The sequence below is a fragment of the Anabrus simplex genome, chromosome 1 (genome assembly GCF_040414725.1).
Source record: "Anabrus simplex isolate iqAnaSimp1 chromosome 1, ASM4041472v1, whole genome shotgun sequence".
NCBI lineage: Eukaryota > Metazoa > Arthropoda > Insecta > Orthoptera > Tettigoniidae > Anabrus > Anabrus simplex.
Genome location: NC_090265.1, coordinates 456,571,667 through 456,595,731, shown reverse-complemented (window position 1 = coordinate 456,595,731; position 24,065 = coordinate 456,571,667). Strand labels below are relative to the sequence as shown.

At 38.9% G+C, this 24,065-nt stretch overlaps 1 protein-coding gene across 5 annotated transcripts in view; it reads left to right on the top strand.

Annotated features, from left to right (window-relative positions):
- LOC136856946 (uncharacterized) overlaps positions 1-24,065 on the top strand; it is a 317,012-nt gene that overhangs the window by 220,264 nt on the left and 72,683 nt on the right. For all 5 annotated transcript variants that reach the window (XM_067135234.2, XM_067135233.2, XM_068225017.1 and 2 more), the window contains 2 exons: positions 2,211-2,381; positions 9,423-9,505. In XM_067135234.2, coding sequence (XP_066991335.2) covers positions 2,211-2,381; positions 9,423-9,505 — 254 coding nt within the window. The remainder of the gene's footprint in view (positions 1-2,210; positions 2,382-9,422; positions 9,506-24,065) is intronic.

The following is a 24,065-nucleotide window of genomic DNA, read 5'->3' as shown; positions in this document are numbered from 1 at the left end:
TAATTTTAAATAGATTAATGCAAATAGTGGCAAGTTTGTAGAAATCACTGTTCATTTCCCCATTAATCACACAGTCTATCACCACGAGTGTCCATGGAGTACGCAAACGCTAATTTTGTCATTTATTTAATTTTATTGAACGTGACTCACTCTTAAAATGCTTTGGATCGGTCATTAGTAATTACTGGATGTAATTAGCTGTCTCACTACCTCTAACCAAACTGACGCGTTTAACCTTTCACTGATTATTGCACCATGGACCGCAACTGACTGTCGTTAATGTTCGAAATATTGAATATTGAGATAAGGCTTCTATTCATAAATACTGTATTTTTTCTTGTACCACACGGCTTATTTAGCGCTGATGTGTTTTTCTTCTATGACACAACACTTCATAAATTGATATCTAAGTTCACTCCTAACGTGTTAGTACTGCAGCTACACAAACAAAGTGATCAGGGGGAAGTAAATTATGCCCCTGCTGAAATTGAGGTCCGGTAATCGGAATCTTTCAGCGACGTGATAACAATCAAATTATAGCTTATGACCTCTACTTTCTACTGAACACATAGAAAACCAAAGCGATCAGTGGGTCATTCACAATCTCAACAGCGTCCTTTTAGAAAATCACGCGTCATGGTTCATCACGCAAGATCTCCCACCTTTTTCCACACGTTGTCAGATTTCAGCAGTCATCTTTAATCTACGTACTACTGTTTGACAAGCGTCATTACCGATCCACTATTAAAGTATTGCATTTATATGCATCAACAGTTAGCATTAAATGCATCAGTTCGAATGAGACCTGACTCATAAATTTCCAAAAACTATTTCAGATGAAGGTGTTCTTCTTCTTCCTCTTTTTAGTAAATTATGGTGAAGTGGCACTAATGAATGCGGTGTTGAATTAGTAGAGGACATTTATTTCTCAGGGGTTAACACACCTTAACTCAGCCCAGTCTCCAACAACCTCCATCTCCACGCGTAGCGTCATCTCTTCTCGAAGAGAGAGCGCGATTTCAAGAATTAGCAATACTGCGCTATCCTTTTTCTGGTTACAGCGCAGGAAACTGCTCCCTTGGGGCTGGGGTATAGCAAATCACATCCCGGTTCGGCATGTAGCCTGCTAATTACTACGCTATATGTCACAGAATGTTGCGGAAAACGGCATATATAATTAACTAAACCTCTTAACTTGCCTATGGCATGGTGATGAACGGTTACAATATATTATGCCAAATTTCGTCAATTTTCAGACAATCCTTCTTGTTTACAGTAATATTTTAATTTATGGTGTTCATGATATATACAAATCATAACACTCTTCTCCTGCTTCTGGACAATGAATCCACGCCAGTTTACAATGCCCGGTAACTGACTTTTGACCACATAATCATACAGTACCTTAATTGCACGGCTACGCCGCCTCTGTGGTGTAGTGGTTAGCGTGATTAGCTGCCACCCCCGGAGGTCCGGGTTCGATTCCCGGCTCTGCCACGAAATTTGAAAAGTGGTACGAGGGCTGGAACGGGGTCCACTCAGCCTCGGGAGGTCAACTGAGTAGAGGTGGGTTCGATTCCCACCTCAGCCATCCTCGAAGTGGTTTTCCGTGGTTTCCCACTTCACCTCCAGGCGAATGCCGGGATGGTACCTAACTTAAGGCCACGGCCGCTTCCTTCCCTCATCCTTGCCTATCCCTTCCAATCTTCCCATCCCCCTACAAGGCCCCTGTTCACCATAGCAGGTGAGGCCGCCTGGGCGAGGTACTGGTCATACTCCCCAGTTGTATCCCACGACCGAGAGTCTGAAGCTCCAGGACACTGCCCTTGAGGCGGTAGAGGTGGGATCCCTCGCTGAGTCCGAGGGAAAAACCGAACCTGGAGGGTAAACAGATGATGATGATGATGATGAATTGCACGGCTATCTAATGGTGATGTTATTCACATTAAGTCAACTACCATGGTCAATTATTATTGTGCATCCATCCTTTTAGTTCGACATAATACATAAACCATTCCCATATATCTTGCGTCACAACGAGTTTTAGCCGGAGACTCGCGATTCCAACTTGAATGGCGTTTCACGTCAAGAAACAATAAACCTAAACAACATTGGAGATGGTTTCTTTTGGACCAACACCTGAATCCATCTACCTACAATTCTCGACTGGTCATTTTGAATTTTGTATTTTTCTTGTTGAAATTTTTCAGTGAATACAAGCTGTCAGCTGCCAGGTGGAAAGCTGGGAAAGTGTGTCAGAGCAGCAGAATGTCCTGAAGTTACATGTGGCTACGTATACGGTGTAAACGGAACATACTGCGAGGAAAAAAACAATGAGTACCTGATTTGCTGTAACCAAAACGAAAGTCTTAGCCAAAGAGGTATGATATTTACAGTAGTTCTTTTAGCCTTCCTTTCAGATATAATGTGTGTATAATTTTTGTTGTGCATGTAAATATGTCCCCTTTCCTACAAACTTTCAGTACCTTAACCAACATTTAGTCTCCCAAACCAACCTAAAACCGGCCGTGCAAACAGCTTTGCTATATTGCATTAACTTATTCCATGCATTTTCTGAGGGGCTGCCTGGACGAGGCGGTAAAGGCGTGCTCGATTCGCCCGAGAGGACATGGTTTCGAATCCCCATTAGGAAGTCGGAGGTGCGTATGGCCCTGAGGTTTGCTCAGCCTACACCAAAAATGAGTAACCGGTTAATTCCTCGGGGCAAAGGTGGCCGGGCGTAAAGTTAACCGCTCAATCTCAGGTCACACTGCGATCTCCATTAGACCTATTCAACTTCTTTGGAACCACCTAATTTAAGTGAACAAGTGCCAACTCACTTAACCTGTAGATACACAGAATGGACTACACAATATTATATAAAATTTGCGGCGAAGTCGCTATAAGAACTTTATACCGCAGCATTTCAAATTTTACCATAATTTTAACTCATTTCATGTACCATCATAGATGCTAGTAATGTGTTTTAAAATGTGTTTTAGGTTGCTTTAGGTATGTGAATATAATTATTCAATTTGCATCTAGGGCCGATGATGGCACATTATAATGAAATAATGAAACATTACTGTATTGGAAAGGTGGACCTTTGAAAACTTTTATTTTACTGTATTCCATCGTCGCCATAAGACCTATCTGCATCGGTGCGACGTAAAGCAGATTGTTAAAGAAAAATAAGACGTAATTTATTGGCTGCAACTTGTTCTTCCCACTATCCTGTTCGACGTACAATTTCGTATTAGCATCTGCATGGCAGTCTTGTGATGGTTTGTCCACTGTAGCCTTTGGAGATATTTACATGCTCTCGGGCCACACTGTAATAATAAGAAACATTAGAGAGTGAGTTACTGTTCACCAACGCTGCACTAACGCTGCAAATAATGCAGAACAATCACTTTCTAACATTATTACACGATGGAGGTTATTCTCTAGCATATACGTACGTCAGTGTCAGACGTCAAGAGCGTCCTCTCCGTGAAGTATGTCTTCCCCTGTACCTTTCTCTGCACACTCTTTACAGAACATAAACTCTTTGTTCCACCGAATGTTCATTTTCTTGTAACGATTGTTCCACATGATCTCTTAGACGCTGATGTGCAACAACTTCGATATACCTTTTTTTTCTTTTTTTTTTTCCTAGTTGCTTTACGTCACACCGACACAGATAGGTCTTATGGCGACGACGGGGCAGGAAAAGCCTAGGAGCGGGAAGGAATCAACCCTGGCCTTAATTAATGTACAGACCCAGCATTTGCCTGGTGTGAAAATGGGAAACCACGGAAAACCATCGTCAGGGTTGCCGACAGTGGGATTCGAACCCACTATCTCCCGGATGCAAGCTCAGAGCTGCGCGCCCCTAACCACATGGCCAACTGACCCGGTTGACATACCAATGATTAACACGCACTGAGAGTTCGGTCGAGTACCATGACGCGTTTAACTCATTAAACAGTTATGTCCTCTTTTGAGGAAAGTGCCTTGATTCCAATTAAAAAACAATTTAAAGTTCACAATTAATGGTTTTCTTCCAAAATCATATAAACTGGAATTATATGAACTGAAATTGTTTGGCACAAGTTACTCGTATACCAAAATGACTGGTGCTTATAATAAATCATAGTCATATCATCGACAGTTTCCCGTCTTTATAATAGTTTACTACATTTCCATACTTCTTCCCGCTAGACCAAATGAAGTTGTATTTGTGTTTACTTTATAGATTCACCCTTTATGTTATCCTAAAATCAGCTTCAAAATGGTTTGTAGCTTTTAATATAAATAATTGTGTCGTGAGGGTAACTATACTTTTATTAAAATAGACTAACATTTGTAGTTCGCATGGGAATTTGTAATGTATTACATCTCTTTTTTTTATTAAAACATGCGAATTTACATGCCTGTAGTCCGGCTCTATGGATAAATGGTTAGCGTGCTTGTCTTTTGCCACAGGGGTCCCGGGTTCGATTCCAGGTAGGGTAGGGAATTTTAACCAGCATTGGTTAATTTCGCTGACACGACGGCTGGGTGTATGTGTCGTCTTCATCATCATTTCATCTTCATCATGACGCACAGGTCGCCTACGGGAGTCAATTCAAAAGACCTGCACCTGGCGAGCCGAACATGTCCTCGGGCACTCCCAGCACTAAAAGCCATACGCCATTTCATTTTACATGCCTGTATCAGAACGTTTAATACCGCATGTTAACTTACATTTTTCTACGAATGCACGTGGCAGTGACGTGAAGTAGGTACGATAAAGATCAACAAAGTCGAGACAGAATGAAGACGATTAGAAACTTTACCGTACGGCACAGTTCCAGGTCCAAAATTGTGCGAAATTCTCCATGCTTCTCGGTTAAACATTTTGCTTCTCTGACAACGGGTGAGGCGCTCTGGCTTTAGGTTCATGAAACACATCGTTGATAATAACTTCCCTTATTATCTGTTCTGTCCAAAAGAGGAAAATAGCTCTTTAGTTCATCTCGTTAACCCACCGGGAAGTGAAATGCACCAAGAGGTCTTGGACTAAAAATCCCATTTTTCGTTAGCATCCCCATTACTTACCGTCATACAATAAATAGGTATACGGCATATCGTCGTTGCCGGGGAAAAACCTCCTATGTGATGATATTTTTTGAGATATACTGACCCGCAGCACATACATTATGAAGAGCGTGAATGCCTTGACTATATTCACACAATATTGCACCTTAGATGACAGAACCTTACCGGCCAAAGTTCTAAGCTAAAATATTTCACATAGGAGGTTTTGTCCCGGCAGCGACGATGTGATAACGGAAATAACATTTTTTTAAACGTTCGTTATATACAGTCTTTTCTTAGACATAAATTGACGAATAAATAAATGGAATAACCTTCTTAATAAACGCTAACTCCAAGTAATAACTTGGCGTTATATGCACCTGATAACACAATCCTGAATGAATAGGTTACAAATTGCACCTGCTTTTGGACTAATTCCACTGAGAATTAGACTGTAAAGCCGTCTGTTAATATCTCCCTTATTCACCCTCCTATCGAAATGATGATAACGAAAAAAGGTTGTGGAAATTGATTTCCATTAAGGCAGGTATATTTCCATTCAGGATGGTCTTGTATATTTTGTGGGAGAGAAAAATGACGGCTTCATTTCGCACAAACCCCCAGTCAATTCAGGGACTGAGAAATAATATTGGCTCCAAATCCTATTCAAGGACAGGTGGATTCTAAATATAAAGTTTGGTACGTATATTTCGAGTAGTTTTCAAGTTATAAGAACTCACACAAGCACTCACAAACCCACAAACAAAGAGATATCAAAACTAAAAAATATGCAAATGGTCATTATTACACCTGAAACGGATAACTGTACGAAAATTTCGCCAAAATTGTCAATGTACAGACACACTGTCGTCACGAGTTTTATTTATATAGATAAGAAATCTGATCCATGGGCAGCACATTTTTGGATTTAGCCTGTAGAACCGCCCGTTAATGATATCTCCCTTAGTAATCCTATCGAATAGGTGCATATGAAAAAATCCATTAAGGTAGGTAGATTTTCATTCAAGTTGGACTTTCATATTTCGTGGAAGAGTAAAATCAGTGTTTTTGTTCCTCTATAAACCCCCAATCAACTCCGGGAATTTAAAAAGGTATGGACCTCAAAACCTATTTTTGGACAGGTGGGTGCTAATTGTGAAATTTGGTTGAAATATCTCCAGCAGTTTCCAGTTATATAATATGCTTTACACGCACCAGCTTTTGAGTTACGTCCGCTGGAACTTGTACTGAAAAAATCCGTTAGTGATATATCCCTTATTAATCCTCCTATCGAAAGGATGCACATGAGAAAAATGTTTTAGAAATTCATTTACATTAGGGCAAGTAGATTTCCATTAAGTTTGGTTGTGTATATTTCGTAGCAAAATCACGGTTTCGGTATCCTATAAACCGCCAGTCAGGTCCGGTAATTCGAAATGTTATGGACCTTGAAACCTACCTATGGACAGCTGGACGCTAAGTATGATATAGATGTTGATTACCATAGGGAATGTGAAATATTTGTCCCGAAGGAGTAAATTTATAATACCAATATAAATGGTCCGTTATTGGACATTATAAATTTTCCAGCTAACTCATTCCTGGTTGCCAGCGTTTCACCCTCGTGTGCTAGGTAGGGCTCATCGGTTGGTACCTAGCACACCTACCAAGACGCTGGCTAGTGCATACCGTGTAGGCCACTGCGTAGGGTACTTGGAGCCACCGGCAGTGCCAATGCACAATGAGAGACTTCGAATCTTTACTGAAAATTGATGGCTGCTTGGCCATCAGATGACATAGACGTTGATTCCCATAGGGAATCTGAAATATTTGTCCCGAATGTGTAAATTTATAATACCAATATAAATGGTCCGTTATTGGACATTATAAATTTTCCAGCTAACTCATTCCTGGTTGCCAGCGTTTCGCCCTCGTGTGCTAGGTTGGGCTCATCAGTTGGTATCTAGCACACCTACCAAGACAGTGGCCTACACGGCATGCACTAGCCAGCGTCTTGGTAGTTGTGCTATGTACCAACTGATGAATCTTTGAATCTTTACCAAACGCGAAACTCTGGCAGCCAGGAATGAGTTAGCTGGAAAATTTATAATGTCCAATAATGGACCATTTATATTGGTATTATAAATTTACTCATTCAGGACAAATATTTCAGATTCCCTATGGGAATCAACATCTATGTCATCCGATGGGCAAGCAGGCATCAATTTTTGGTAAAGATTCAAAGTCTCTCATTGTGCATTGGCACAGCCGTTGGCTCCAAGTAGCCTACGCAGTGGCCTCCACGGTATGCACTAGCCAGCGCCTTGGTAGGTGTGCTAGGTACCAACTGATGAGCCCAACCTAGCACACGAAGGCGAAACGCTGGCAACCAGGAATGAGTTAGCTGGAAAATTTATAATGTCCAATAACAGACCATTTATATTGGTATTATAAATTTACTCATTTGGGACAAATATTTCAAATTCCCTATGGGAATCAACATCTATGTCATCTGATGGCCAAGCAGGCATCAATTTTCAGAAAAGATTCAAAGTCTCTCATTGTGCATTGGCACTGCCGGTGGCTCCAAGTACCCTACGCAGTGGCCTACACGGTATGCACTAGCCAGCGTCTTGGTAGGTGTGCTAGGTACCAACTGATGAGCCCAACCTAGCACACGAAGGCGAAACGCTGGCAACCAGGAATGAGTTAGCTGGAAAATTTATAATGTCCAATAACAGACCATTTATATTGGTATTATAAATTTACTCATTCGGGACAAATATTTCAAATTCCCTATGGGAATCAACATCTATGTCATCTGATGACCAAGCAGGCATCAATTTTTGGTAAAGATTCAAAGTCTCTCATTGTGCATTGGCACTGCCGGTGACTCCAAGTACCCTACGCAGTGGCCTCCACGGCATGCACTAGCCAGCGTCTTGGTAGGTGTGCTAGGTACCAACTGATAAGCCCAACCTAGCACACGAGGGCGAAACGCTGGCAACCAGGAATGAGTTAGCTGGAAAATGTATAATGTCCAATAACGGACCATTTATATTGGTATTATAAATATGAAGTATGATTAAAATATCACCAGTAGTTCTCCACTTATAAGAAATATGCTTTACACTCACCCACTTTTGAGCTAAGTCCGCCGGGACTTGTACTGAAAAAGATCCGTTAGTGATATATCCCTTATTAATCCTCCTATCGAAATGATGCATATGAGAAAAAACGTGTTAGAAATCAATTTACATTAGGGCAGGTAGATTTCCATTAAGTTTGGTTGTGTATATTTTGTGGAAGTGCAAAATCACGGTTTCGGTTTCGTATAAACCCCCAGTCACTTCAGCGATTCAGAAATAATACTGGTCCTAAAACCTACCCAAGGACAGGTGGATTCTAAATATCAATAAACGTAAGGAACTTCATCTTTTGGTCCGTATTGAACTGAATATCAAGTTTGGTAGAAATAGATCCAGTAGTTTTCAAGTTATAGGAACTCAGACAAACAGACACCAAAGCTAAAACATGTGCAGATGCTCATTATTGCACCTGAAACCGAAAATAGTACGAAAATTTCGCCAAAATTGTCAATGCAGGGAGACATGGTCGTTAATATTGTATTTATAGAGATTGATACAGACCTCTGTAATAACTATGATCACGATATCGACAGTCATTTAAAACTGCAAGCTTGCTTGTGAACAATTTCTGTATTAAAATGAATATTTCTATACTTATAGCGTAGGCGTTCCCCTCTGAAGTCTTATCGCTCGGAGCTACATACATCCTTCAACAACAAATCTTTCTAATTCATACTGACATTTTAGTAAAAGTTAAAAAGAGTGAGCCGTGCGGTTAGGGGCGCCCAGCTGTGAGCTTGCATTCAGCAGATAGTGGACACGAACCCCACTATCGGCAGCTCCAAAGATGGTTTTCCGTGGTTTCCTATTTTCACGCCAGGCAAATGCTGGGGTTATGCCTTAATTAAGGCCACGGCCTTTTCCTTCCAACTCCTAGCCCTTTCCTATCCCATCGTCGTCATAAGACCTATATGTGTCGGTGCTACGTAAAGCCGATTGTAAAAAATGTTTAAAAATGTAAAAAATCATTTATGCTTCAATAGGTTTACAGATGTATCTTTCATTGATAAACTGTGACGTCGAATAGACCTAAGGACGGTGAACTTGAACCAATGAGTACGTTATGATAATCACATCGTAAGTACTTCTTAGTAAAGCTCTTTCCTAAACCTCCGAAGTTTACCACTATTTCTTCATCTTGATCAACTTTGGTGTATTTATATGATTTGTATAATTGTACCTATGTGACAAATGATGAATTGGTATGATTAGCATGTTCTAGGTACGACAAACATCATGTAGATCTTGCCATAAAAGGAGGCGAAAATATTACGTCAGGCGAATTCCCATACTTGGTAAGTGTTTCATTTGTGGGTTTAGTGAGTAAATTACATATACATTACCTGTTAAGTTGTATATGACCATATACTATTATTACGTCCATTCCCACATATCAATCATTCAGTTTGCTTAGTTCTCACCGATAAAGGCCAGGTATTTTTAGACATGTAATACAATAATTACTAAACGCCAGTTTAATGTCATAATTACTTCTTATATCTGATGATCTCATTTTTCATATTTTCTGTATAACCTTCCTTCGCACTGTAGCACTTTAAGCATTTATCTATATCAGGACCGCCCAAATTGTGTAGGCCGCCATGGTCTTTCTATGGCCCGCCAGAACTGAAGTTACTTTTCTATCATGTTTGGTTTCTGGTATTTATATAAATAAAATCGTAATGACCGTGTGTCTGTACATTGAATAGTTTGGCGAAACTTTCGTACAGTTATCCCTTTCAGGTGTAATAATGACCATCTGCATAATTTTTTAGCTTTGGTGTCTGTCTGTCTGTCTGTCTGTCTGTCTGTCTGTCTGTCTGTCTGTCTGTCTGTCTGTCTGTCTGTCTGTCTGTCTGTCTGTCTGTCTGTCTGTCTGTCTGTCTGTCTGTCTGTCTGTCTGTCTGTCTGTCTGTCTGTCTGTCTGTCTGTCTGTCTGAGGTCTTATAACAGGAAAACAATCGGATATATTTTTACCAAACTTCATATTTAGCATCCACCTGTCCAAAGGAAACCGAAACAGCTACTTTACTCTACTACAAAATATGCTATTTCAACCTGAATGGAAATCTACCAACCTTAATGGAAAGCTATTTCTGAAACTTTTTTCTCATATCGACCTTTTCGATATGAGGATTAATAAGGGAGATGTCATTAACGGACGGATTTACAGGCTAAATCCCAGCGGACATAGCTCAAAAGGTGTTGCACGTGGAGATATATAAACAAAATCGTAACGACCGTGTGTCCATACATTGAATATATTGGCGAAATTTTCATACAGTTATCCGTTTCAGGTGTGATAAGAACCATCTGCATATTTTTTAGCTTTGGTGTCCGTTGTCTGTTGGTTTGTCTGTCTGAGTTCCAGTTATAATTGGGAAACTACTGAATATATTTTTACCAAACTTCATATTTAGAATCCACCTGTTTTTGAGTAGGTTTTTGGGTCAATATTATTTCTAAATCCCTGATTGACTGGGAATTGATAGGAAGATTGAAAGAGTGATTTTACACTCTAACAAAATATACATGACCAACCTCAAAGGAAATCTACTTGCCTTAATTGAAATCAATTTCTAAAACGTTTTTCTCATGTGCACCTTTTAGATACGAGGATTAACAAGGGATATATCATTAAAGGACGGTTCTTCAGTCTAAGTCCCAGTGGACTTAGCCCAAAAGCGGATACGTGTAAAGCATATTTTTTTATAACTGGAAAACTATTGGAAATATGTTAACTAAACTTCATATTTAGCGTCCACCTCTCCAAAGGGTAGGTTGTTAAGGTCTATACCATTCCAAATTCTTGGAATTGACTGGGGGTTTATAGGAAACCGAAACAGTGATTTTACTCTCCCAAAAATATACAACCCCGCCTGAATAGAAATCAATCAGTCTTAATTGAACTCTCTTTCTAAAACTTTTTTCTCATTCGAACCTTTCCGATAGTAGGATTAATAAGGGAGATATCATTACAGAACGGTTTTACAGGCTAAGTACTAGCGGACATAGTCCAAAAGGTATTGCACATGGAGCAGATTTCTTATCTATATATAAAAAATCGTAACGACCGCATGTCAGTACATAGAATATTTTTGCGAAATGTTCGTACAGTTATCTGTTTCAGGTGTAACATTGGCCATCTGCCTATTCTTATAGCTTTGCTGTCTGGTTTGCTGCTTGTCTGCTTGAGTTCTTATACCTGGACAACTAATGTATGTATATCTACCAAACCATATTTAGAATCCACGTGTCCTTGGTAGACATAGAGGCCAATATATTTTTCTAAATCACTGAATAGACTGGGGGTTTATAGGAAGATCGAAACAGTGATTAAATTACAAGTAATAAACATATAAATGTTGATTCTTAGGGTGCCATATATGTTAAGGACACTAGGTTCAGGGCCCTGACCTAACTTTAGGCTAAGATTTATTTTCGGCTGATGATGCTTACTACTGTTAAGCGAAACATGTCCCATCTTACAACGCCTGTTGTAATGTTTATTTCCTAAATATAGGAAAGATAAGTATTGGAAAGGTGGTGTTAACTATTATTCTTGTTTTAATGTTCATAGTGATTAAATTCCCACAAAATATACTGTGCATGACCAACCTTAATGGAAATCTATCAGCCATAATGGGAATCAATTTCTTAAAGATTTTTCTCATTTGCAGCTATTCGACAGGAAGATGAATACGGTAGATATCATGAACGGACGGTTTTGAAGTCTAAGTCCCAGCGGAATTATCCCAAAAGCGGGTGCATATACAGCATATTTCTTATAACTGAAAACATCTTGGATATATTTTAACCGAACTTCATATTTAGAATCCACCTGTTCAATAGTAATTTTAAAGGTCAATACCATTTCAAAATCCGGGAAGTGACTGGGGGTTTCTGGGCAGCGAGTTTATCTACCTGTATTCCTAAAACTCTGGATATATTTCAAATAAACTACGTATTTGTAATCTACTCATTCAGGATTATGTTTTCAGATGTATATGACTTCAAGGTATCAATGAAGTTAGCGTTTATAGGAAGAATATTCCCCAAACGTATTCATTAAATTAGGTCTATCAGAAGACTGTATGTAACAAATGTTTAAGAATATGTTATTTCCGATATTTTATGCTGTATAAGTAGTTATCGTACGACCGAGCTCGATAGCTGAAGTCGCTTAAGTGCGGCCAGTGTCCAGTATTCGGGAGATAGTAGGTTCGAACCACACTGTCAGCAGCCCTGAAAATGGTTTTCCGTGGTTTCCCATTTTTACCAGGTAAATGATGGGGCTGTACCTTAATTGAGGCCATGGCCGCATCATTCCCACTCCTAGCCCTTCCCTGTCCTATCGTCGCCACAAGACCTATCTGTGTCGGTGCGACGTAAAGCAATTAGCAAAAATATATATCGTACGACGGATAATGGCGGAGATGCTTTAAAAAAATTTATTTTTAGTCCTAGTCTTGTGGAACAGTTGTATGTCACTTTAAGGTGGGTTAACGGCAGTGGCGGCGCGTGGATAAAGCGTCTGGGAGTTCACTGCTGTCGAAAATAACGTGTTGAGATTTATTGTTACTTGATGTTTACACAGATGTAAAATAGTGACATTGCTTGATTAGAAACGCGACTTACCTTTGAAGGGACACGGCTACAGCTCGAAGAAGTTACCAAAACAATGAAGAACCGAAACAATGAAGATGAAAGGCAGAGAATATGGGTTGCAATTACTTAAAGCTGATCCAGTTTCCTCTGATTTTGGAGACGTTGTTTGCGTACAAATAACTTCTATAAGAACGTGTTAGGCAGACTACCGTTGTTTATGAATTGACTTATTTTGCTGCTTACTTTTCATAAAACACGTATTACTAATGAAAAGCTCCAGGGACTTTCAATTTGGGAGCGTGGGTTGGCGACCATGGGGCCCTTAGCTGAGTAATGCCATTGCTTCCACTTACTTGCACCAGGCCTCCCACTTTCATCTATACTATCCGACCTCCCTTGATCAAGTCTTGTTCTTTTCCGGCCCGACGGTATTAGAGCACTCGAGGCCCAGGGAGTGTTTCATTTTCTCACCCTTCGTGGCCTTTGTCTTTCTTTGGCTGACACCTTCATTTTCGAAGTGTAGGATTCCTTTCATTTTTTCCTCTATGATTAGTGTTATATAGAGGATGATTACCTAGTTGCACTTCCTCTTAAAACAATAATCACCATCACCACTTACTAATGAAACGTTTCATTAATTACATAGATGCTATACAAAACGTAGTTACCAAAATATTCTGGATCATTGAGGTTAATTACATCAGGATTGCAAAATCGTCAAATTAAAACCCCTCCAAAACCTACCACATACGGCAAACTTCAACCGCGCGCTCTGAGAGTGCTTCGGCTAATTTCGGAACTGCTCGATGTAACTCGTGTCTATCGCTGGTCCAATCACCACCGATTCCTGGGCTATGTTTTTCCTGCTCCTCACAGCCCCTTGCCTTGTGCACACTCCTTATTTCATGGCCCCGCTCCCACAGTCCTGAAATTCTCTTCGCTGGTTCCGACGAAGAGCAACAGAGTGTTGATGTCAAAAATACCGCTACGCGCGTGGTTATACAGAGCTTATTAAAGGAATAGGCTGTAATAAACCATTTTACATAGACTTATCTATTTCTAGGGGGTTCACTGAACCACTGAACGCACCGCCACTGGTTATCGGGGAGAAGTAAAGAGTCATTTTACTCTTTCTGATAGAACAGGTGATAAGGGGGGTTATCATCAACGATGGGTTCCATTAGGCTTCAGTCACAGCGCCAATCCAGTGGTCAGAAAAACAACATGTAACTGAGCTGCAGGGAGAATTTCGCACAACTTCGGACCAGGAACTGGACCATACAATAGATACTGTAATCATTTTCCTTCCGAATCGACTTGGTTCAGCTTTATCGTATTTAACGTTACTGCCACATGCCTTCGTCAGTTTAACATGCCGTATTAAATGTTTGAATACAGGCATGTAACTTCGCATAAATTTATGAAGGAAACATGTAATCCCTTACAAATTCCCCGTACGAGGAACTGGTAGAAAAGCGAATATTAAATTATTTCAACGAGACTCGAGTGTGAGTAACACTATTCAAACACTATTCAAACATTATTCCCACAAAACATAAGACCAAATAGTATGTCAGGAATAACATGTAGTTTTTATATATCCTTGTAACAAACAGTAGCAAAACAGCCAGCTTAGTTTCAATGTTGCAATTCCACGCCGGCCAGCCATCAACATGACTAGTACTTACCACTCCTTTCACTGCTTTGTGGCCCCCATTCTCCGTCAGTGCTTATTTCGTTCTCAGTGATTTCACATGTTCAGTAATGTTTAAAAGAGTGTAAAATGTTTTCGAAAAGCAGAAAAATTGGTAGTAAGTGCAGGACATACACTAGAGTACAACGACCAGGTCTCTACACCCCTAGCTCTAGCAACTCTATACTGTACCAGGCAGGCATAGGCCCTGGCACATGAGTTATAAAATCTTTATTCATAACGAACGGCTAAGTTACGACGTACAAATAGCTGTGCGAGAGAATGTTCTCGTCCCTACTGCACTGCGTGAGGAAGGCAGCATGAGTGAGGCAAGGTCGAGTGACGTCAGCACTGCTTGTAGCTCACCTCCCCGTGGAAACGTCTCGAAACTATTTTTTAAGCTCTCGATGACTGGACTAATAAATATGAGACTAACACCAAATTGTAGCTCGCATTTTAAAAGTACAACCCTGCAAATTTTAGACTAATCTGTCCAGTGGTTTCAAAGATATGACGAGTTGAAATTTGGGAAGTATTATCACCCCTCCGTCACCTGACTCAGAGTGCGGCTCCCAGCCGGATATAAATAGGTCGATGAACCGAGGGTATAGTCAGTGTATCTTAAACTCTACGCGATCATGACAAGACGTCAGTATGCTCCGTCGCGCTTCGCGAGAGACTTAGAAGTTACACTCTAGAACTTTGAAATTGTGCGAGGATGTCGCAAGTGAAGTTTCAGTCACGTCAAGGCGTGTGAAATGTTATAAAATTTTCTCCGACTAAACCATCATTGTATAAGATTTGCGAGTGTCTAAAACAAATGAATTTACGATAGAGACTGTGCATTGAAGTGTAATTAGGAAATCAAGTGTTTAGTTTACCAGTTGACGGTATTGCGGACTTTATCAGTCTCTCGTGATTTTGAACTTTGTTAGCATACTAGGACATTGTGTGTGATAAACTGAACTTCCAATTTATGACAATTTAATTGATTCTGAGACGCATTTCTCGTGTACTAGTACGATTATGAACTGTGTGAAATACTATTCCACTAAATATTCAACAAATAACAAGACTAAATGTGACTATTTTTTCACGTATTTTCTCGAACTTTTGATTATTACCCTGAAAAACTAACTGAATGTTAAGGACTTTTATGGCAATATTAGGTCATACGAACTCATGTCATGCAAATTCAGTCATAAAAACTTCTTAATCTATGAACATTAGTATTCCAGAGACTGTTACAGGAGTGATATTAATGGCATTTTCTCGAGTGTTTCATGGACTGTGATGATTATTCTATGATTGAACCTAAGACATAATCGGTGATTATTATGAACTGTGACAGTGTTCAATTTTTATTCTATAAACTGTGAGTGAAAGACTGTGTTTCCATTTTTGAAAACGACTGTATTCATTACTGCATTTACTTGACTTATGGATCATACTATAAAATAGACTGGAGTATTCTAAGTCACGTATTTAACATCGTAAAACAAAAAGTGAGAATACGAAATATGCATTAATAATAATAATAATAATAATAATAATAATAATAATAATAATAATAATAATTCGTCTTTATTCGTGGTGAAGTTAGGGCTCAAGGCCCTCTCTTACACTTAACCACAATATTTAAAATAATTTACATACATATAATATTTAAATACAACAAATCTTTTAAACTAACATAGTACTAATAGAAAATGTGGAGATTGTAATAAAAAACTATTATAGAATGTACAACATGACAATCTAAATGCACATGATAATAAATATAAAACTAACACTAGTGATAATAAGAGACGGAAACATAGTAAAAACCTATAACTAGCAAATATATTTCTAATTTTATGGAAATATGCTCATTCACGCACTCATTCACACTACACACATCGAAAAGTCAGCTGGAAGTATTCAGAAAGTGATTTCGGCAATCCATCTTAAATCTCCTACGAGAACGCAAATCCCTAATGGTAACAGGTAGGGTATTCCATAGCCTCGCGGCAGTGACTACAAAGGAGCGGTTGTAGGTCCTGGAGTGACTGAGAGATATTGTTAAACAGGAGCCACATCGTGTATCGTGGTTAAGATAGGAGGGGAGATAATTAAATTTTGATGAGAGATAATTCGGTACACCAGTGTTAAGAACTCCATGCAGAAGGGACAACATGTGGAGATTGCGACGCTCATGAACACGAAGCCATGACAACTCCCTGTAATAAGGTGAAATGTGAGAACCATATCGAAGCTTAAATATGAATCGAATACAGGTGTTTAAACTCCGTTCAAGCATCTTGTTACTGTCTTGAGACATGTCCGTGAGTGCAGTGTCGCAGTAGTCTAGAAATGGTAATATTAGGGATTTTACCAGTTGTATTTTAAGATGTTTTGGAAATATAGTAGAGTAGCGTTTGAGAGGAAAAAGGGATTTCTGCACTTTACGGCATGTATTTGTCACTTGTTCGGTCCAATTTAGTGTCTAAGATTTGTGTCAGTGTAAAATACCAATCTTAATGATAATTAAGAGTTCTACAACCCATTATATTGTGCCAATTGAACTTTCCGTGTGTCAACATTTCTCTTTAAAAAGAACATCGGAAATCTTGTCGAAGTGTCGTGATATTACACTGCGTAGAACGTCATTTCCAACGTGGGATTAAACGTGGTTTCTTCAATTGTGGTATCCAGCGAGGGAATGATCGTGATTGTGACGAGGGATAATAACGTGGTGTCTTCATTGAATGGACGTGTCACGCTGCTGGTGGTGAGTTCGAGTCTTGGCTGCACGCTGCAGAAAGTTCCAGTCACCAAGCCGCAGGACAGTACTTCATCAATCCTTACAAGCAGATTACAGGTGATGTAAGTGTTTCTCGTATATTTTTTGAGTGAGAAATTCCACTTAGACACTAATTGACTTTTAACAAAGCACTCAAATCATTTATAGTGCTACATTCGTCAACAGAAAAGTGCTTTGTGTGAATTTCACTATTCCTAATAATTCAAGAAGACTTCATGTCTTGTTTTGAACTGTAGATTTCTCTTTAAAATCTTTTATAAATTGAAGTCATTTCACTTAGACGAACTATAGGGTTTGTCATAAAGCAAGTGCGCTATTTTTTTATTTTCTTATAAAATCAATTTAGATGAACTGTAGGAGTATACAGCAAGGGATTGGAAACTTTTACTTGAATTATCATATTATTAATGGAAGTGTGTGTTAATATTTTGTTTTAAAATCTTAGAAAAACTGTAGGTTTGCATCACAAGTGATGGACTTCATTTTTACGCAATTTGGTTAAATGAAGTACTATGTGCAAAGTGTTATTTTGGAATTTAAAGCTATATAAAAGATCCTAGATGTACTGTAGGGTGTTTATGATCTCAGAAAATTGGTATTACTTTTGGACATTTTTAACATCAAGTGGATGTCTCAGAATATAACAGCGCCGATATTTAATTTTTGCATTTTGAAAAGATTGACTGAAAATTTAACTTTGACAACTCAACTGCAGGGTGATTTACATGACAATTTCAATAAATATTGTCAAAAAAGATTTTACCACCTATTATTCGCCCTGCGAAAATATCCTTCTCTGTACCTGCTCCAATAAGTAACCGCACACTACATGAGATCCTTACCATGCTCTGGGCCCATAATCATTTCCCGGTACAATACATTCTGTACTGCTCACTATGTATAAAGAGTCTTGGCTCGGTAGATATTAATGCCAAAACGGCACTTCCAATTCTTCATATGAGTAATTTTAGGCGCTTTTACACATACAACACCAAGCTTTGCAAAACTGGCTAACTGTACTTTCTTAATCCCTTTACCATCTAGAGTTGGCTTTTCCCTCGGACTCAGCGAGAGCTCCTACCTCTACCACCTCAAGGGCAGTGTCCTGGAGCGTCCTCTTGCACTTCAGCGCGCGAAGAGGTTGGAGATGGGGACTTTCCTATCTCTGTCAACATGGTGCTAGAAACAGATGGTTACCATCACCGCACATCTGCCTAATGTATGTTATTAACAATGCGCTCGTTAAGTAATTCCTCCCCTTACATGATCAAATATTGTAAATTATGCTGAGTTTATTGAGTCCTTGTAAATTTATTAGGTTTGTGACGAATTTTTTATTATTATAATTATTATTATTATTAATTGGCACGCGAAATTTGTGGATTCGTATCAATAATATGCATGGAAATCTATAAGGACATCCAGTTCTCAAGTTAGAACACTGTTAAGTTAACTCCGCCTCCTGACATAGGCAGTAGTTGAACATGGCGTCCTACTTCACGCTCGCTTGCATGAGAGAAAGCGTAATTCCAAAGTCTCGCTATACTGAGAGCTTTTCCTCTCGGTACGCGCAATTAGAGCTTCAACATTCGAGCACGGATAGCTTCGCTCGTATCCCGAACCGGACATAAAATGCTTGTTACAACCAAGTATTTTGTAGAATGTTGCGGAAAACAGTATATATGTCTTGCTGGGCATCATGACATGTCTCCTAGCGATTACAATATACAGTACCTACAACATATATGCAAACACTGGAAATGATAACCTACGTACTGCTGTTGTTACTAAGTCAGGTATTGAGCTGCAATCAAAACAGAAGCTTCCCTCTGGCCATGGAATAAGTGATAGATTTCAAGATTACCTGTTTTACAATGTTTATGCGCCATCTGGTAGCAACAAACGCCACGAAAGGAACGAATTCTTTCAGTCAGACTTAACGTATTTATTTCATTCCATGCCTACGCGTTATGTAATGGGGGGTAGGGGGTGACTTTAATTGTATACTGCATGCAATGGACTGCACAGGTCCCTTCAAGCCAAGCAGAATCTTACAAAACTGTAGTTACAAATCTCAAAATATGTGATACTTGTGTGCTGAAACATAATACGCCAGGATTTACTTTCTTTTCTTCAAATTCGGTGGCAAGATTGGATCTCTTTTATGTTTCACAAAACTTATCTAATGAAATAAGTCATGCAGAAGAGGTACCAGCCCCATTTTCTAATCCTGCAGCTGTCATTCTATACGTATAAGATTAAATATGAATTTCGTAAAGCCACTATTACTGGAAATGAACGTAAATTGTGTATCCTTGAAGAACCGGAATTACTTTGGGCAGAATGGAGTAAAAAAGAATATATATCAAGATTGTGCTAACTGGTGGGATCGGAATGTAAAGCCACAAATTAAATATTTTTTAAGCGAAAATCTTACGAACCTTCTCAAGACGAAGAACATCTACCAAACCTCTATTTTTGTGTATTTATGACATACAAAAACTGCCAGCCATCATGTGGGAGAAGAAGTAACACCAGCCGTTATAAAGAAAAAATACGTGCTATATATTAAACCCTTTAAGGCCCTTCAAAGGATACCCTACCTTCCTTACATATTCGCAATCGTCTTGAGATCTTTCTCTTGTGTCGCTTATTGTTATTCGACACTTGCTTAGGTAAGAGGAGGGTTTCAGTAATTTAAAACTAATGTCTACAATGAGTGAACTCGATTTAAAAGTGTAGGTTTATTGATCATTTGAAACGAAATCTAAAACTTGTGACACTTCACAACACCTGATCAACGAACTCATACCTGTCCGTTTAAGAAACAAATGAATAATAACAACTATGATGAGAGACGCTGGCTTTGGAGACATTAACTTAATTGCCTGAGGGGTATCCTTATTAGAAACCACCATCTTAATTAAGGAATAAAATAAAGAATATCTAGAGATCCCTAAGACCGGCTTCCATGTGAGACTTCATGTATCACCATAATGATATGTGATAATTCAGTCCCCGTAACACGAGAACTGGTCTCTTGGTATGATTAAGGCTCTCCAATCGGTATAAACCATACAATGGTTGTACGGCATGGTCCCTTAATTGAATCGATGTGACCTGCGACTATGTCATGGACCGACATCTAATTTTGTGATTTATGTTAAAGTCATTGTAGATGATGACCGCAAGAAAAATGATGCTATAATGGCAGATGGCCCTAATCTAAGTCACTGAGTTTGATGACCCCATGCCCATCAAAATTTCTAGGCTGAAGGCTGAACAACATTAAGTTAAAGTAGTTGATGACCAAGGTTTCCACGTTAGTAAATCCCCCAGCACATCTGGTGCTCAACAAATCAAAACAAAAAATAACAACAACAACAAACGCTCACAACACTTGTGGCAGTAAAGTCTCTTATTATCGGACAATGCCCCTTAATCGTTATGTTAAGAAGTTGAATTTTCCCAGCAAATAAAACTAAGATTTCCAGAATACATTTTCAAGTTAGTAACTTGGTTTTAAGCTAATCCTCAAAATACGGTTTCACTCAATTTAATAAATTAATAAAAGAAGTAATCTCATAATCCTACTTAACAACAAATTTATCTATCCCGGACGAAGTGGTTTCTTTAAACTCCCTAAATATTTCAATTAAATTTACGTTATTCCTTGGATATGTTTACCAGAAATATTTCTAAAATAAAATATTTATCTAATGTTTATTCTCATAGTTTTCCTGTTTTGCAGCTGGAATACGAAAGACAAGGTCGTAACTACCGGTACCATTTGTTTATTTCATGATGTCACCCAACAAGTTTACGTTATAACAATAATAATTATTGGGCACTAGCTTGGATAATCCTAACCTTAAATCCTATAATCTACATAAGTTACACGAAACGCAAAATAAAACAACCCATGTCAATCTCTTATAACGTCTACGGTTATCCCTTGGACTAATTCCGGTCCCTCCTTCCGATATGATTTCATGCTGATGAGACTCAAGTGTCGTAATGAACCTCACCCAAACTCTAGGGTGGATGGACTATTGCACCCCCATGTGCTCCACAGGCATAACCTCATACCATACGAACCTACACTTATGCCTTGGAAAACAACAACAACACCTCGTCCATCACGAACTCTATCGAGTGACAAACTATCATGACATTCAAATAAAATAATTGCAAGACCTTGGCCAATACTCAACAACACGAAGCAACATTACTATAGATTCTCAAATTTTTACAACAGTAAAAGTGGTTATTTACAACATAACACAAAACGTATCATTTCCGTCGCACCCATAATGAATTTAAAGTCCTCCACCAAACAGTCCTCTTATTATGTAATGAAATATATTTCCAAACATTTACTATAAATGACAAATCTAAGTTACAATTCCATTCTGACAAATGAACTGGCTCGCTCGCCCAACAGGTGGTCTTCGTGGAAGGAAGACAGTACTCTCGTTATCTCTATGAATGCAAAATAACATTATCCCTTCTAACTGTATCAAAAACGAAATCTTACTTCGTCGTCAACTCGCGTGAAAAACAATACTTAACCAATACAGAATATGCGAAAGGATTTTATTTAAAAGTCACTTGAAATGTTCCTAACCACCACGTCCTTCGGTTTCACGTGAGATCCTAACTATGGAATGACCCTCTCCCATACCATTAAATTACACCAATAAATCCTCGGGTTCCCTACAATGAAAATTCCCGGCAACAAATATAATTTCAACACTACAAGATTTCAACCACCTGAGTCACATTTCGGCGTAACTCGGCAAGACTTGAGCCACTTGCTACCTCAAATTCTCTACACGGCAATAATACGGAATATCTCTGTTACGCGATCCACTATGCTGTTACATAAAACAATCTGTGACAAATTAACAATCCCTCGTCGCATGTGAGTCAGACAACAAAATAGTTCAAAACCGAAACTCACAAATAGACTTACAAAATTTTACCGTTATTTCCTTCGCACCAATTCTAAACATATTTCAATAGACATTTGGTATAACAATTCCCTTTCACAAATCATATGCCAGTTTCGCATCGTACATTCCTTGACAAATTCTACAGCTCCGACCACATTACGACGCACGCTCCGCAACAGCTGGCGTTCAATAATAACTACACAATCGCTTTAAATGATAAAATAAATCAATCAATCAATCACTACTGATCTGAATTTAGGGCAGTCGCCCAGGTGGCAGATTCCCTATCTGTTGTTCTCCTAGCCTTTTCTTAAATGAGCGCAAAGAAATTGGAAAATTATTGAACATTTCCCTTGGTAAGTTATTCCAATCCCTAACTCCCCTTCCTATAAACGAATATTTGCCCCAATTTGTCATCTTGAATTCCAACTTTATCTTCATCTAGTGATCTTTCCTACTTTTAAAGACACCACTCAAACTTATTCGTCTACTGATGTCCTCCCACGCCATCTCTCCTCTGACAGCTCGGAACATACCATTTAATCGAGCAGCTCGTCTCCTTTCTCCCAAATCTTCCCAGCCCAAAATTTTTGTAACGCTACTCTTTTGTCGGAAATCACCCAGAACAAATCGAGCTGCTTTCCTTTGGATTTTTTCCAGTTCTTGAATCAAGTAATCCTGGTGAGGGTTCCATACACTGGAACCATACTCTAGCTGGGATCTTACCAGAGACTTATATGCCCTCTCCTTTACATCCTTACTACAACCCCTAAATACCCTCATAACCATGTGCAGAGATCTGTACCCTTTATTAACAATCATATTAATGTGATTACCCCAATGAAGGTCTTTTCTTATATTAACACCTAAATACTTACAATGATCCCCAAAAGGAACTTTCACCCCATCAACGCAGTAATTAAAACTGAGAGGACTTTTCCTATTTGGGAAACTCACAACCTGACTTTTAATCCCGTTTATCATCATACCATTTTCCACCGTCCATCTCACAACACTATCGAAGTCACCCTACAGCCGCTCACAATCTTGTAACTTATTTATTACTCTGTACAGAATAACATCATCTGCAAACAGCCTTATCTCTGATTCCACTTCTTTACACATATCATTGATATATATAAGAAAATATAAAGGTCCAATAATACTGCCTTGAGGAATTCCCCTCTTAATTATTACAGGGTCAGATAAAGCTTCGCCTACTCTAATTCTCTGAGTTCTATTTTCTAGAAATATAGCCACCCATTCATAGGTTACACTTTTTACGGGAACTGCATCATTACACTGAACAGAATTTTGTGATAAATGATCCTAACTTGAGCAAACAACAAATATAGGAATAAACGAACGGAAATGATACCCCAGTCTACACATTACATTCGTTTATCCAACCATCAAATCTACTATTGTACAACATTTCGCACGCTAGTTTCGCGGCTCTACCGATTATCCAAGAAACAAAAAAATGACCTATCGCCGTATAATTTTGATATTTTCACGAAATAAAAGAGAGACCAAAGTGCGTCACAGATGCACAAAAAACTGGTGACATAATGAAGTAAACAAATGCACTTTACAAAGGGTAGCTTACATACCTGGAAGTCGTACGTGGCCTTGCATCATTACTGGCCCACCAGCCTCTCTCAATTTCTTATCTAGCCATTCCAACAGGTAGTGGCTTTACAAAACATACTTTTCCTTTCATCAGGATTCCTATCCCGGGTGTAATGTTTTATGGATTATTTTATATCGTTCATCTGAAAATAATGACATATAAA